Source organism: Phaethon lepturus, unplaced genomic scaffold, assembly GCF_000687285.1.
Source record: "Phaethon lepturus isolate BGI_N335 unplaced genomic scaffold, ASM68728v1 scaffold24120, whole genome shotgun sequence".
Taxonomy (NCBI): domain Eukaryota; kingdom Metazoa; phylum Chordata; class Aves; order Phaethontiformes; family Phaethontidae; genus Phaethon; species Phaethon lepturus.
Window position 1 is genome coordinate 32,894 of NW_010513838.1, and position 17,228 is coordinate 50,121.

Sequence of the window (17,228 nt, forward strand, 5' to 3'; positions counted from 1 at the left end):
ATGTCCTGAGGGAGAAAATAGCAGCAGCCACCACCCACACCTCTCTGCAGCTTTCCTGAGAGGAAGTCATGCCTGGGTGGTAGGTCTGGTCAAACCGTCTGCCACCTCCTTGCCAGATGTCACGCATGGTCCTCCAGCTCTGGGTGGTTTTTTTATAGGAGCCATGATTAGAGGTGAGGCACACTCAGCCCTTCAACTCAAACCTTCCCTTTGATCCATTTTGGGAATTTGCAGTCATCATTTTTTTGCTCTGGTGCAGTTTCTCCTGATCTGCAGTCTGCCAAAGGGCTAGCTCACGCTTTAGAGGTGGGACTCATCAGATCAGAAAAGGCCATCTACAGCTGTGCTAGTTGCCCACATTCTTGTTATCGGCCTTGTAGAACTGATTGATCCACTCGGGGAAAAGGAGAGCATAATACATCTTCTTCCCAAGTATAGACCTAAAACAAGTCAAATCACACCCTAGAAGTGCCTGCTCCCTTCTACTGCTATAAAGCAAATGTGGGGTCTCCCACACAACTGAATGTCTGCATCTAAGTGTAGCTGAGAGGAATTCTTCCCCAAAAGCAATCCATCATAGTGATTTAAATATGAGTTGCCAGCAGCTCTGGCCTTGTTTCACCCTCCCTGGCTATTGATGCCTGAATAAACTCAACATGTAATTAGCTTCACTCAGATTCTCAAAGCTTGATATAATTAGACACACTGAGCGTAAAACTGCTGCTGACAATGCACCTGTATAAATGTGTTCCCCAATGGCTATTTATTGCCAATTAAACTAAGGTATGTGAATTTGGGACAGGACCCAATCTAGGTTACTATAATCTTCATAACAAAGGTGTGTTTGGACCACTCCATGTATTAGGAAAAAGGAGAACATTGCTATTCTTCTGGAGGCTCCTTTCTTGCATTCTTTAAATGGTTCCTTCTGGACAGCCTCCTGGCTGACACGTAGGCAACTATTTTATTAATTGAATTTCAGTCAAGGTAAATCATGACTGAGAATTGCAAACAAAGTGGTAATCCCTTGAATGAGCTAGTTCAGATAAGGATTGAACCAGGCAGACACAAAAATAATGGCCGATCTTCAACAATTACAGAATTAGTGTTGAGTCCTGCCTTCCAAGTCCACCAGATGTTTTCTGGTTCTTCCTTCTCCTAAGCCAGCAGATGCTCAGAAACACTATGGTGGGGAGAGATAGGCAGGACACTGGTAGCAAATATGAGTTTTGGGCTGTCTGTATCTTCCCTGTAGACCCTCATGGTGTCTTATGTATGCTAGAGCTCCTTGTGCTGCTCAGGGTATCTGGAGACAGAAGAGCATCTGAGGGCTGTCCACTGAACTCTGGGTAGAATAAAGAGGTTGGCGTTGTCATGCTCTGCTATGTCAGAGCCATCCTGGCTGTAGAGCTGGGGAGTTACAACAACTCCACCTCTTAATATTATCAAAATCCCAAGCAGATGATGAAGGGATGTGTCACGTTACATTTCACCTTGAAACAAGGAGACAGGGAGTTCATGTTTGAGGTTCTCACTATGCCTTTGTTCCACTGGGCTGCTTTGCTACCAAGGAACAAAATATGATACTAAACAATGAGAGGTGGTTGGCTTCATAAGGAAAATCTGACCCAAAATATGTGGGGCTGTACATACGTTGAGGAGGGGGGAAAGGTCGTATATGTCCACAGAGGAATGCTTCCAAGGGTGTGCATTCATATACTGTTAGGACTGTCCCAAATGTATGTTTTGCATGTATGTATTTGCATGTTTATGCATACCAAAATACGGTTTATTTATGTATTCACCATAATGGCAATCTGCCAGTCTTCCTATAGTGCAGAAATGTCCCCATCAGCAGAGACACCACCCTGTTGGTCTTCCATGAGAGGCAGATGTAAATTGTGGTGTAAATTCACATTGCTGACCTGTGCCTGTTCATTCAGAAGCTTGGACCTTACATTCTGACTTTGTGTTTCCTTCTTTTGCATTTGAGCTCAGCATCGGCCTCTTGCCATCTTGTAGCATTTGTAGCACTTTTGGAGCCTGGAGCTGCTAGAGGGCTGTGCCACCTAAAAATAGGGAGTGAGACAACCCCAAAACATAGGAAACAGGAGGAAATATGAAGTGATGAGAAAACAAGAGACAGATGGCAGAGTCAGCGCAAGGTCCAGAGAGTTGTCCAATATAGTACAGCAGTGGTTATTAGAGGATGCTTTAGGAAAAGGTACAATAACTGGGCAAAACTTCCCTGAAACACACGCCTAAACCTCAAGCAGGACATTCCTAAGCTAAGTAGTTCTGTCCATTTTGTACTGTACAGAAATGGATTTCTTTTCCAGGACATGGTCCTGTGACCCTATACACACAGGTAGACTGTGAACATCCACAGTATCCCATGGCCAGCTTTCCACAATCCAGATGTAAGGGCAGAGAACCAGTTCCTTCACTTTCCTTGGAGTCTGATTCATGCCAGCTTCACTTGATACCCCCTAGATCTTCCACTGGAAAAGACTATGGACAGTAGATCCCTATCTGTCTACAGGTGAAACCCTTTCAGTGAAGTAGCCTGGGATTTACCATGGTGCTACCATAATCACCTCTGGAGAGGGCATCCAGAGGGTGGGATGGGGGAAAAAGACTGCTTGGGACAGGGGAAAGAGACTCCAGCAGGAACACAGGAGCAGCAGAAGAATAGATGAAGGGCATCTGCAGTCTTCTGGTGAGCGAAGAGGTCCTAAAGGTGGGGCTGGTGAATAGGGAAGGTGGGGGAGGAAAGAACAAGAATCTCCGGGGTCTATAAAATTATTTTCTTAGAGTTATGAGACAGTCTTTTTCATGGACTTCACAGCCAGGATGATGACAGAGACTAAACCAGTGCTCTTCTTATTTGCTTCAGTTTTCTGTTTTTTATCTGACTCTTATTCTTTGTCTCTTTCAGGTTGAATTCACCCCTGATCAGATTGAAGGTGAGGAATATGTGTTTCTCTCCTGTGCAGAGTAAATACCATTACTGGGAGGTACTGGCAAGTGCTGGGGTGAACATGGGTGTGGTATTTGTGCTACCTTACGAAGGCTGAGTTTTAATTCATGGCTTTGTTCAAGATCCATCCCTCCTCCAAATCCTCTGTTGAGTTGGTCCAGAGAGAAGGGGGAAATTCATGCACCGTGCAGAGCAAGTGCTTATTTCATTAAAGCAAACATCAGCTCTACTGCCAATGAGGCACAACCACAAAAGATAAAAACGCCACCCCCCAAAACCTCAGTCCAAATATATGCTCTTTCTTTAAGAAAACCCACTAACAAATTACCAATCCTTTCAAGGGATAGTCTCACATCTCTGCTTTTGAGAACTTTTCCCTGTATTCAATCAGAATTTAATACGTTACAGTTTTGTGACAGCTCTCCAGAAACCAGTAAATAATGACAGCAATGGCATTTTTTTTCTTTCAAAGCAAAACATCAGCATTAGTTTCTGAACCACTTGTCCCAGTCCAAGAAACTAATACTGAAACCTCATGCATGAAGTCCTGGGAACACTACCACTGCTTCTGTCCCCTTTTTCCTCAACGACCAGCCTGCATTTATTTAAAGGGGTAATTGATAGATGGAGGCAAACATCTGGCAGAATTTTGCTTTGGTCTTTAAACACTTGGCAGAACTTGGTAGAGCCTATGAAAGATGGTATCAGAAAATGGGTTAATTAGACCAGATATAAAAACAAATAAATCACTGGCTATCTAGTCAGGCTGATTCAGAGAGGAGAGATACAGAAAGAATGATTTTCTGAACTGGAACCAAATGCCATAGTATCTTAGAGACTGAGGCTTTGCCACAGACTTCCAACATTACCTTGGGATTTTCAAGCCCCTTTAATGGCTTCAGTTTTTATTTTCTAGTAACAGGTCAAAAGTAACTCATAATTGGAGGTAACTTAATTTCTGGGAACCTGCCCCTTTTCCAGTCCAAAAGGCATGGGAGAACCATAGGAGAGGCATAGTTCTGGGCCACAAACCTTTGAACTATTCCAGCAGCACACAACAGTTCTCATGAGTTTTGGGGACTGGATAGGGCCCACCTAGTTTCTATGTCTTATTTTCTCTCTCCCTGAAGAGAACTAGCTTTAGAGAATATATCAGAGAAAAGGGGGAAAAAAAGACATATTCAGAAAAAAATGGGATGCTTGTCTGGCCATCAGCCCATTGGAATGGCTAAGAAATGGCAAATTTGGAGCAACTACAGGGCTGCCATAAAAGGTAACAGGTCTACAGCAGATGCAGACTACCTCTAGAAAGATAAAGTGGCATCTTCTTTCTTTTCTTCTTTTTTTTTCTTACAGCTGCTTTCTGGTCCAGCTGTACTCACTGCATACACAAAGAAAAGCTGGGGATCCAGGAGTTGGGAAATAGGATGTCCTTGAAATATCAAAGGGAAAGCCATGTGGCCAGAAGCAGATAACATTGTGTGAGAAAGACTATGAGACCTCCACATCAGCTACAACAGCGTAACAGTTATAGCGTGTGCTAGCACTGGGGAGAAATGCTAAACCTACTCAAGGTTAATCCCACAGTTGGTTCATAGGTTCTGCTATCAGTTGCCGGAAGGAGTGCCTAAGGGCCTGACCATCACCTGGGGACTGATCACTGCTCATCAGTCAGCTCCTCAATTCCTTTCCTCCTGGCCTCTTCTGGTTCTTTTTTTTGTTGTTGTTGCTTTTTTCTCCGTCACCTGACCTTTATAAGGTTCTTCGATTCATCAGTGAGTAGGCAGACAGATTGGTAGTTTCTAGGTAGATATTTACTCCTAGGTAGAGCTTAGATGCTTCAAATGTAGAATTATATCTACTGCACAGTCCACAGTTGTCCCTGGATTGTTCCTGGCACGTGCTGTCCTCTCTACTAGTTTGCACATGTCAAAACCATGCCAAGAAGTGTGCTACCAGTTTAAGAAAGTGGACAATCAGTGTTATAGTGCTTGGAACTGTTTTATCTTGAGGTTAAAAGCGCAGGTTAGAAAGCAAGCACCACTTGCCACGATTCATAGCTGTTATACTGGCTCTTGGCATGACTTGAGAGTTGGGACTCACAGGAGCTCTAGAATAGATCTTTTTTATTTCTTTTCTCCTTCCCATTCTCTTCTCACTCTCTGGAACTTCCAGGATTGTCAGGTCTTCCTTTCTTCTGGGTTTCAGTTGCACATGTTTTGTTCTGGGTTCATTTTCAGCTCTGCACTGTACTGTTAATTTTTGTCAAATTTCCTCTTTCAGGAAGTCATCAGTAGGTCAAGGTCACCTGTCATACCTTTATATGTGTTTTTTTTTTAAAAAAAGACCTCTAATATATAATAATCACCTCTCTCTCTGTTGACCAGATAAGGACCTAGATGTCTCAGTGAGACTAGATGTTTCCCCATTTGACAGCTGAAACTAGATCAATAGGGAGTTCATCCTATGTGTTAGATATTGCTGGCCATTGGTCTATCACCATTGACCCCAACTGGTTTTCTGGCAGCTGATTCTGAATTGAGGTGGTGAGGAGAAACAGACAATGCAGCATCTCAAGGTCATTTCCAGCTCTATCTTCTAGGGTAGTCTGAACGTCTTCCTCTTGTTAAGGAAAAGACTTTACTGCACCAGGCTTATTTCCCTGCAAGGATTCAGTTTTATGTTAGCTCCCAAAATATGACTCTCAGGAGAATGGTTTGTGGGTGAAGCCATGTGTCACACACCCCTCTTTACATGTGTTCCTGCCTCATCTGCAGGTAGAATTCATTGGTTGTGGCAATGTGTATTTATGAAACTGAATTGCTCGCCTCTTCAGCCCCCTAAATTGCTCAAAAGAGAGGAATATGAGCTATTCAAGATGAGAAGATAGGTAGTAATTAGGCATGTGAAAATATGCACTGCTCCTGCCAGTGGTTTAACGGCTAGCAGGAGGACAAAGAAGACCATGGCCATGATGGTTTCATTGCTTTGATGGAAACTTGCATTAAGCCAGCAAATGCAAATGCAAATGGAAAAAAAAAAAAAAAAGCTGCTTCTGTATATTGACAAAATGGGGTTTCCAAATGCACAGACCAGTGCTCTGGTGAGAGACAGTTACATCTGATTTTAAATTTAAAAAAAAAAAAAAGAAAAAAGAGAGAAATGTGATCTGTCGGTAACACCTTTAGGAGGTGGTGCGCAGGGTGCCCAGGCAATCGGTCTCGGGGGCGGGTAAGCGGCAGGCAGATGAGTAGCTGAGGGAGGTGGGTGTATTTCTCATCCACCTCAGCTGCTGAGACCCCCAGGAAAGGACAGAGCTGGGAGTGGGGCTCCGGCCCCCTTCCACTGTCAACAGGGAGCCCATGAAAATCCACTATTGCCCTCTGCTGGAGTGAGGGCTGTCGATGGGACCTGGGCTCCTGCCGGGGACAGAGGAGGCAAAGATCCAGGGGAGAGAGGCAGGGAGAGAAAGAAATAGAGAGCAAAGAGGAGAATGCAAAGAAGAAAACAAGGGACGTGTTAATTAGTCCACAACGAGAAAATGCATCACTGTTTGAAAGTGTTGGATGAGGAAGGAAATGAGTCAGGTATGAGTGGTATGATAAAAATGAAAAGGGAGGGAGAAAGGAGGAGAGGCAAACCCAGCAACATTAGAAGAGGGAAATAAGCAAAGGAGAAGAAAGAAAAAAGAGGGAGGTGGAATAATGAGGAGGAGAAGGAATTGAGAAGGGAAAGATGGAGAAAATCTGGCATGCAGAGTACATGGCTGAATGGTTGAATGAGTCAGGACCTAGGGAAAAATAGATATCCTCGCTGTGTTTGGCGAGTGGGAAGGAAACATGCAGAGGGGTAACAGCAGGATGAGGGGCAGATTCAGGTGTTCACAGCTTTAAAGCCAAAGGGATATTTGTGATCCCTCACAGACCGTGCACTGTGCCGTGTGTTCAGTAGGGGATACCAGCCTGTTACTGCTGCTTGTCCCGGAGATGATGCTCTGTCTCTGCAATGTTTCTGCACCTCCAGTGGAGAGAGGCGAAGCTGAGTAATTAGTGTGCCTGGGGAAGTCTCCCTGGCATCCTGCACTGACCCCGTTAATTAGAATCACAGAATCATTTAGGTTGGAAAAGATCTCTAAGATCATCGAGTCCAACTGTTAACCTAGCACTGCCAAGTCCACCACTGACCACGTCCCTCAGTGCCACACCTACACGTAACCAGTGGTAGAACAGGGACCCTCTCCCATGGGAATGCTCTTGCCAAGATATTGCTGCTCACAGCGGTAAGGGACTCCCTCTTTGGCCAGAAGTAAAGAGAAGACATGAGGATACGTTCACAAGGATGTGATGGAGGGGAGCTGGCTGTCTTGCAAGGGGAAGAGCTCTGCATGGGTGCACAGGGGAAAGCACGCAGATGCAAAACCACTGGAGGGAATGATTGCATCTCCACACATGAGACCTGGCCTGCTGTAGGTAGCTGATGGTATACCAAACCTTACTTCTCCAGGTGCAGTTAGACCGGTGTTAGAAAAAAGAAAAATCAGAAGATTCTTCTAGATCTGCTCCTTGTCACTGTTAAATACAACAATTGATAAATAATAAGGCTTTCTGTGTACCTTCACCCTCCCCCACTAATAGACTGTTTGTGGTGTGATAATTCCAGTAGGTTATCACGGCATATCTTGTTACCTGCTAATAGAGGTTCTCCTTTACCTCGGTGGGTTGTGTCAGTGCTCTCTAAGTGTCTGATGCTGAATCCAATATCCAGTTAACTAACGAGTAGAACTGCAATTGAATTCTGTGCCATCCTGAGTGCTCCCGATGAGCTGGAAAGCTCTCAAGGGCAACCATTTCTATGAGGTTTTCTGCATTTCCTGATGTTAGCTGAGATGGAAATACCATGAGAAGGACATTTGACCTCTCCAATTCCATTCCCTGACTGAACCGGAAAATGCAGGGGAGGAGGAACACAAACACTGCAGATAACAGCGACAGCAAAGCTCATCAAACTTGTTCCCAAACTGCAAAATGAAAGGGTCAGGCAGAGATAGTTAGGGGGAAGGTCTAGGCTTGCTTTGACTTCATCTGAGGGAGCATGGCATGCATTTCATTTAATCTTTTTGTCTTCCAGAATTTAAGGAAGCATTCTCACTCTTCGACCGGACTCCTAAATCTGAGATGAAAATCACATATGCACAGTGTGGAGATGTCTTGAGAGCTTTGGGGCAGAATCCAACCCAGGCTGAGGTCATGAAAGTGCTTGGCAGACCCAAACCAGAAGGTTGGTGTCCTCCCCTGTGTTTGTTTTGAAAAATGATCACTCCAAGAAGTATTCGTGAAGCAGATGAAGTCTCCATTTTCTGATGGGAAGATTAATTGTGAAGTAACACGGGATATGGAACAGCCCCTGCAAATCATTAGCAGAAAAGTAAATGAGGAAAAAAGTGATCTTGCAGTCAATATAATTGTCTCAAATTTAGGAGAATGAATTAATTTAATGGCCCTGTGCATCAATGTGTTTTACAATAACAAGTTTTTGCCTTTTAAAATTGCTTTGATGACAGGCATTCACCTGTGTTTACTAGAAACACAGGCATTTTGAAGACGTCCAAAAAACCAAAGGGATAGACTGGTTGTGAGGACACAGCTTGTACTACAAAAGTATGTGTTAGAAGGTCTATAATGACTGCAGTAATACCTCCCTTCAACAGTCACCATACACTGGATGTCTCTTCAGAAAATACAAAATCTCTCTCAGACCACCTCTACATTCAGGTGTTTTCTAGACCACTTCTCTGTCCTTTCCTTCCTCTGAGGTGGAACTGACATTAGGCCCACACTCAACAACTATGATGTGTCAGAATATGGCAATGACACAGTAGCAGGTAGGACAAAGAGTCGTATGAGAACAAAATGTCCTCTAATGCTCTTGAAAGGCAAAGGATCAGGAAAATGGGATACATAGCCCTGGTCCTGCCTATTTGCTCTGAAGCTCCTCTCCCAGTATGGTTGTAAACATCTCTGTGTTATAGGGCTGCAAAGCAAAGCTGATTTTGTGTTGGGAATGAGCTTCTCCCACTGTCTTCTGCTTAGTTTCATACTTCGATTTTGCGTGAAACAGCCTTGGGAGTTTAACAATATTTTTTTCCTTGATGTTTCGGTATGTCAGATACTAGGAGGTATCTATCTATCTACCTACCTACCTACCTACCTATTAAAAACTCATATTTCTCTCTTTGCCAGACTCCTTTCCCACTCTGACTATCCATTCTTCCACCTGTACTTATGATATTTCTATGCTCTTCTCTCCCCCGTAGCTGGCATTTATTGCCACAGTTCTTCTACCCTCATCACCTACCCATGGTGGATGCTCTCAACTCTCCCAGAATCTACCAAAACTTTCATTTCCATCTGTACCTTTGTAGACATGAACTCAAAGATGATCGACTTTGAGACCTTCCTGCCCATGCTCCAGCATATTGCCAAGACGAAAGACACAGGCACATATGAGGACTTTGTGGAGGGTCTGCGTGTCTTTGACAAGGAGGGAAATGGAACGGTGATGGGGGCTGAACTCCGCCATGTTTTGGCTACACTGGGTAAGGTGAAACTTTGTTCATGAAGTTTCATCACTGAGGTCTTTCCCACTCAGCTTGTCTCATTATGGGTAATCTTTATGAAGAAAATGACCGAGAAAAACTTCAGCTATCCATTGTCCTCATTTATACAGACTAAATAAATTTCCTTAATAATGAAGCTAAAAATCACTGACCTACAGCTCAAATGTTTGCCTTCCTTCCTTCCTTCCTTCCTTCCTTCCTTCCTTCCTTCCTTCCTTCCTTCCTTCCTTCCTTCCTTCCTTCCTTCCTTCCTTCCTTCCTTCCTTCCTTCCTTCCTTCCTTCCTTCCTTCCTTCCTTCCTTCCTTCCTTCCTTCCTTCCTTCCTTCCTTCCTTCCTTCCTTCCTTCCTTCCTTCCTTCCTTCCTTCCTTCCTTCCTTCCTTCCTTCCTTCCTTCCTTCCTTCCTTCCTTCCTTCCTTCCTTCCTTCCTTCCTTCCTTCCTTCCTTCCTTCCTTCCTTCCTCTAGTATTTTATTTCTCCAATAAATATTATATTTCTTCACCATAAATTATCCAAACATTAGAACCTCCATCTATTCCTTCAACATCTGTCTCCATTTTTCTGCACCTTCAAGAAAAGTTTTAAGATGAAGCACTTTTTTATCAGTCATCTGTTTAATGGAAATATCTCTGAAATGGAAAGCCCCTGTTTTTAAAAGAGGGATCAATATTTCTCTGTCCTCTCATTTTTTGACTTGAGGAGCTCAGTTTTTCACAGAGAGTGATGACAACAGAATGAGTGCAGGACAGAAAATTTGGCTGTAACTCAATGACAGGGTTCCAATTTGGATTAGAAGGCACTGACATGTCATCTGAATCCAGTAAGCATTTCTCATGATCAGCCATTTCTACTAACATTTGTCTGCTATTTTAAAAAAAGGTTGAGCCTTTACAAAAGAGATTTGATTTAGACCAAAGGATTCCAACGATGGGTTTTGACCTGGCATATCGATTCAGAAAGCCAAACCTTTTATGCCTAGGAGTTTTCGTTCAATGACACGTCCATCCTATTTATGACACAAGGAATAAGAAAAGAAAGCAGCGCTATTTTTGTTTTTATCATTGATGCTATGGGATTGATTTGGGGACCAAATTCAGTTATGACAAAAAAACCCCACAGGGTCAGGATTGTTGCCCTGTCTAACCCTACCTGGGACAAAGAAACCACTGTGGGGACTTTTATGAGTTTCACAGTACTGAAAGAAATAATTTTGTACTTACCCATCTATTTCCAGTAACCCTGAACAATGTGGCAATGTCTGCTTTTCAAATACCAAGAGGAAGTACTTAAATCTTAAGAATTAACAGTTCTGTTTAGAGTGGAGTCTCTAAATACTTGTCAAATACTAGGCACAGACAAATATTCTGTAGATTAACACGTTTTTCTCTTCAATTTTCAAATGATCCGTTGAATTTTCACAGGTTCACAACAGCTGAGGACTTGTTCCCGTGTGCCAGAACTCACTGATGGAAAAGTGGAACAACATGAGTAACAGGGCACACCCAAAGCATTTTATTTTATTTTAATTTCTACGATTTCAGCTGAAATCACCCTCAAATTTCTCCCTTACATTTCTGGAACTCATTTGACCTCATCCTAAAATCAGTGCCTAATATCAGAATAAGGAGATGGATCAGGTTGATCTCTGTTTAACCAGAATGAAGCCTTACAGGCAAATAGGCAACTAATATTTAGATAATTAAATTAAATTGAATGGATCACTAATCCAAATCAGAGATCCTAAATTTCACCTTGGAATCTTCCTGAACCTCAAATTCAGAGACAAACTGGATGGTGCCTCTACTAGGAGTTTGCTTAGTGAGGACTTGGTTAAAAAGTGACTAGAGCCTTCAGGATTTGACATTTAGAGAAAGCTTATTCTTAGAAGTATGAGTACGTGAACATGATATCATGTGGGTTTCTATATTTATTCTGTCTTTTTGGTTTTCAGATCAAATTTTCTAAGTTTGCAAGTACAAAAGTAGCTAGGAAGCAGCCAGCACCACAAACTGAAAAAAAAAAAAAATCTCCTCCTCTCTCACTCTCTTTTGGTTCTTTGAACTGTGTTTTTTAAATTCTTAAAAAGACCAGCAGTACTGAACAGGTATTTTGTTTTCCACCCAGGGGAGAGGTTGACTGAAGAGGAAGTTGATAAGCTAATGGCTGGTCAGGAAGATGCCAATGGTTGCATCAACTATGAAGGTAGGTATGATCACTCCGTTCTGAGCAGTGCTCATGTTTGAAGGCTTAGAATCACAGAATCATTAAGGTTGGAAAAGACCTCTAAGATCATCAAGTCCAACTGTCAACCCAACACCACTATGCCCACTAAACCATGTCCTGAGTTATCCTGGGAAAATTTAAGCCTGTGGAAGATCTGACTCCCAAAGATCAGGATGTGTGCTTTTCCAAATTTTAGACCAATTCAGATTCCATAATTAATCTGATATACTCTATCTGTTGAACGTTACTTGTATTTTTCATAGCTGGCTGGCCATGGCCCTTTCAGGAGGTGGGGCTGTATATTCTTGTTTTGTATGTCTTTTAAAAAAAAAATTTTTTTTCTACCCACTCCCACAGTTCCTTGTCCTCTCAAAAAGAGATACACATTCCTTTTGAGACTTCCTTACAGAAAGTCAATAAATTTTCTTTCAAAATAAATAAAAAAATAAATTTTCTTTCAAAAATTCAGCAAAAAATGTTATCCTTAGCATCTTCTTTGTTGTCCTAAGAATCCTACAAGACGTTCCAAAGACCTTCCATTTTATTTCATGGCTATCATAGAAAGACAGAATAAAAGGATTTGGTCATGAGAAAGTGGACCATGTCTCTCTCCTGCATCTTGCAAACCTAGATGCTTCAGGCTGTTCAATAAAATCACAAAATTCTAATAAGGCTCATGAACACACATTATCGTACACAGCTGAGTCCTTCTTAAGGCTAACTGGTGACTGGCGATTGTATCACCGTGGTGGTTTAGCTGGTCTGTCATATTCACTGAACCTTTTATGAAAGTTTGGGTTGGTGGTCTCCTACTTACAAATGCTATAGCAGTGATTTGAGCTCAGAGAAACGTTTCTTACAAGTAGTTTATTGGTAGAAATCTGTAGATTCAACCTACCCAAGTGACTCATGAGTTTATGCTGAATTCAGAGAAATTCATAGAATTGGGGGGATTATTGGGAAGGAAACAAATATTTCCTTAGTGCAAAATGTATTTTTGCTTTCCCTTTTGAATTACATAATCAGATATAATGAATGTTTTTTTAATATGGGGAAAATTGGAATGCAAAACTTTTTGAAACAAAAGCTTAATTTGGTTTTGAAATACCTTGCTTGCTTCTAAAACTGAGTTCACTGGAGAGATACAGTCATGATACCTGACTTGGTGACCTGCTGTGGATGCTGGAGGTTCACTCCAGAGGCACCTTCAGTGCCTCCTGACTTAGTAGACATGTGCTGAAGTCTTGAAAGCCTTGCAGGATGAGGACCCAGGGTTTCTCATGGCTGTAGACTTTGGAAAGACAGTTCTATACGGCAGCCAGGATAAGGGATTAAGCAAGCTATGGCCCAACTGATGTGCGTGTTCCTTTCCACCAGCTGCCTGGACTGCTGGCCACACTGCACTGTACGTATATTATTATAAGGACTTACAAAGTATTTAGCACCTGGTATCTGGATTCTTATTTGCAAAGTGACCTGGTCTGCACTGCATCAGAAGAATAGTGAATTTAAATAACAATCGATCTGAGATACCCAGGATCTGAGTTCAATGAAGGGAAATTGATAAATGATCCTTCTCTTTTTCTTGTTTCCAGCTTTTGTGAAACATATCATGGCTAACTGAATGCCAGGTGAGTCTCTTCTGTCCTCCTTGCATATCCTATTATTTTGGTTTTTGCATCTGAGATAAGCTTGAAGAATGTGTGACTAATCAAAGAGAGTGAATATTTTCAGCATGCTGTACAAGGAATTAGGGCAAGAATGAGTAAAATGTTATATTCATCCTACCAAGTACACAGAAAATCGGTGACCTTTCTGCAATTGTCTGGTAAATCTGGACACCTTTATTTTAGAAGTCCAATATAATACATCCTAAAAAGATTTGATTTCCAAAGAACAATTGTTTATTCCTTTATGATTGACTGGAAACTTCAAAGACTGTGTATTTTTCATGTCCACTTACAAGTCCCTGCTCCTAGACTTCTCCTAAAAAGGCAAGGAGATAGAATTGATCTGACTAGAGAAAGAGTAGGCAAAAAATACAAAGAAAAGTAGATAAGGAGGAGTAATGCATGCCTATGTCGCTGAACCTACACTTGGAGGATAATTACTGGCCTTCCATAAATCTGGCTCCCAACATCTGGCAAATGGGTTGGTTTTCCAGGAAAAGACGTGAGCTTTGTCCAGCACATCTTCTGGCTTTATTCAGTAGTGTTCTCCAAACCACAGTACCATTAAGGGTATCTCTGTCTCGCCCTTGCAAATGAGCTGAACTTTATTTCCAGTATTTCCTGGTCATAATTTATTTTTGTATTCCTGGAAAAGGTACCCGCTGTTTTCAACTGGCATTCACCATTATTTATCTCTGCTCAGCTCTTGGGGAAAGTCTGACCTGAGGGTTAACCAACCCCATCTATTCTGCAAAGTATCTAATAGACTAGGAAAAGCATTGGCTTCCTTCAGATTTTTTCTGTTTGTTTTGGGTATTATTTGGTTGTTGTTTTTTTTTTTTTTTTTTTTCTTCTGCTTTGGTTTCTTTTTCTACTCTGTCCTGACCAGGTCTGGCTTTGTTTTGCTTTTGGAACTGACATTATCCCAGCTCACTGAAACCTGTCTGCTGTGTGGTGACTTTTGATTATGTTCACTGGCGCTCTGGGAAAGAATTAATTAGAAGTCACATGCAGGTCTTTGGGACTTTTGTTCTAATATGTAATTGAACAAAATGTAAACTGCCTAAAAAGATGACTGATTTTTTTTTATTATTATGGTCCAGTTTTCTGTCTTAAAGGTATTTATCTTCACTGAACATGCACTCAGTTTTCCAATACTGGCTCCCAGTTTTTGATTCCAAAGATCTGGACTGGCCCACAGCCATAGTGGGTAATCCCACAGCTAGCGTGATCCTTACTTGTTGTTCAGAGATGTTTTCAATCCTTAATCCTATCTTAAACCCACTGCCACGGGAAATTCACATTCCGATGCCAAAAGTCTTTCTAGTGACCTAAAGCAACGCCAGCCACTGAAGAAGACAAGTGAGCACTGGTGAGCTGTAAGGCTGGCACAGGGCTGCGAGCTGCAGCACAGGGTCAGCAAAGTGTCTTTGCTTATGACGGGTTTGGAAAGGCAGCTGAGAGCTCCTGACTCACAGGGAACCGATGTGCCACTGATTTGCCAATAAGCCATGATGGGCGTCATTCAGGGTGGCATCTTCCACTCCCTGCTGTGTTGCTGTTGGCATGTTTAGGGAGACAGATGCAGGCTTTACCCTTGAAAGGGTGATGGCCCTTTGCCATAGAGCATATAACAAACAAATCCCAAAACACTGGATTTGAACTCAGTGGGAATCTCAATCTGAGTCCAAAAATAAAGTAGTGGCTCGTGTTTCTTGGCCATTCCCATATGCTGGAGGAAAGCTACAGCTGTATCCCAATTTAAGAGCTGAACCGTGTCTTTCCTTTTCTCTCTCTTTTTTTTCTGAGTATAGTTGTTGTGACTTTCCTATATAGAGCCCCTCCACTGGCTTGTCCCCAGGTGCTATGTACTATTTATAGCGTAATCAGTTACATCTTCAGTTAGTGACTCTTCCAACTGTTTTTTTCCACCCTCCAAGGTCAGGTGTTCTGCAGGATTATAGCCAACCAGTCTTCTTTCACAGTCGACATTGCTGTAGGAAACACTCCCAGATTGGCTACACATCTACTCCTTACGCTCTTCAGTGGGAAAAACATGGTCAGCAGAAGACATTAACCTTTCTCACATAGGTAGAAAGCACTATACCCTACTTGTGGTCCAGTGACCACCGTAGTGTGGAGCAGGACTGTGGGATATGTGCAGTGGACTACATGCCCTCCCTGTGAAGGAAATGCATGCAACTCCCCTGCTGCCAAGCGACTGAATGTGTGATGAGCAGAGTCAACCTTATCTCATGGCCTATCTCTTGGGTGCATATCCATTCATGGGAGCTGATCGAACAGCACAAAATGCTGGGAAGGAACATCCTTGGAAGCAAGCTGGATGTTGTCTGAATTGTTCAGATACCTACTTCTCTAACATAGACCTTGTTTTACAAATATACCCTATTTAACTTTAAAACTGTAAGCTCAAATAGTAGAGCAGTATAGCTGGAGGGGCTGTCCATAGTGTGTACACAAAGGCTCAATTTGGTGTCCCACACGTAGGTTCTTGGTGTTGTTTTAGATGCTTCAGGTGTCTCAGATATCCATGGCCTCACAGATGGGATGCAGAGTCCACAGCAGACTGTGGCTTGAACTCATGTGAAATCCTAGAATATGCCATCAGTATTTGACAAGCTGCCATAGTCTTCCACGGCTCCCATCAGATAAAGATGCCTACAAGTAGGTGTCTACATGAAAGCAGGGTATCTCTGTTTCCAGACCCAAAGGAGGTCCAGTTAGATGGAGCATGCAGAGTGATTCACCTCATCTGAAGAACGGACATAGATGCAGTGAGTCCAGCTGCCAACGTTGAAGAGGACAAAACTCTCATGAACCCTATGTCATATTTGCCATGTGTATGAGGATGTTCTGAATGCCTTGGGGATCTCAGATTGCATCAGATGCTTACAGTTCAAGAACTGAATCCTGCCTGAAATCTAGATGTTAGCTAAGAGAAATCTCTGTGCTCAAATGTTGCTGATGGGAGACTGACTACCCATAACAGAAGAATAAATGAAGTAGGAGAAACTGTCTAGCAGTTCAGGAACAGGACTGTTTTTCTGGAAAGCTGAGTCTTTACCGTAGCTGCATATGTGAGATGACTATATTGACTCCCATGCCTGTTTCCCATGTTTTCTCCATCATTTACACATTGAGTGTAAGATTGTGGGGTTGGGACTGACTAAGGATATTTTGTCACGTTGTGCGATTGCTCTCTGATGTCAGTTGGCATCTTCATAGAGCAGACGCGCTCAGCTGCAGGCCTTGCTGCCAATAAGCTGAGTGCAGATGCATGAGATGACTGAGACTGATTCCCGGTGGTGGTGTTTTTTCTTCTTTCTTCCTCTAATTCTTAAAAATAACTTTATTTTTAGGACAAGATAGGCGCCGAGAACCCCAGATGCTGGCCTTGGATTTTGATGTCATGGAATGTCTTCTCATTTTTCATCCCAGATTCCCATTACGGAGCTACAAAATGTGCTGTCCCTAAAGTTATTTGGATGAAAGTTTTTTTGTTTGTTTTGTCTTGTTTCTTTGTGGGAAGAGGGTGGCTTCTGTGGAGATTTTATACATTCAGGAAACTGAAGAACCTGGAATCTGAACTATGAATACCTGGGCATTGTAATTTTTTTCTGATACAAACAACAATACAAAATTGTTAAGGGAGAAGGGAGAAAAGGGAAGTAATTTTTTCACGACTAAATCAATCAAAAAATGCATTTGTCATTTAGCCA

The 17,228-nt window shown here is 42.4% G+C and overlaps 1 protein-coding gene across 1 annotated transcript in view; it reads left to right on the top strand.

Moving 5' to 3' along the window:
• MYL3 (myosin, light chain 3, alkali; ventricular, skeletal, slow) overlaps positions 1-16,954 on the top strand; it is a 37,812-nt gene extending 20,858 nt beyond the window's left edge. Inside the window, exons 2-7 of the mRNA XM_010291021.1 lie at positions 2,939-2,966; positions 8,108-8,257; positions 9,402-9,575; positions 11,720-11,797; positions 13,414-13,449; positions 16,869-16,954. Of these exons, the coding sequence (XP_010289323.1) occupies positions 2,939-2,966; positions 8,108-8,257; positions 9,402-9,575; positions 11,720-11,797; positions 13,414-13,442 (459 nt within the window). The 3' untranslated portion in view covers positions 13,443-13,449; positions 16,869-16,954. The remainder of the gene's footprint in view (positions 1-2,938; positions 2,967-8,107; positions 8,258-9,401; positions 9,576-11,719; positions 11,798-13,413; positions 13,450-16,868) is intronic.
• Positions 16,955-17,228: the final 274 nt, after the last annotated feature.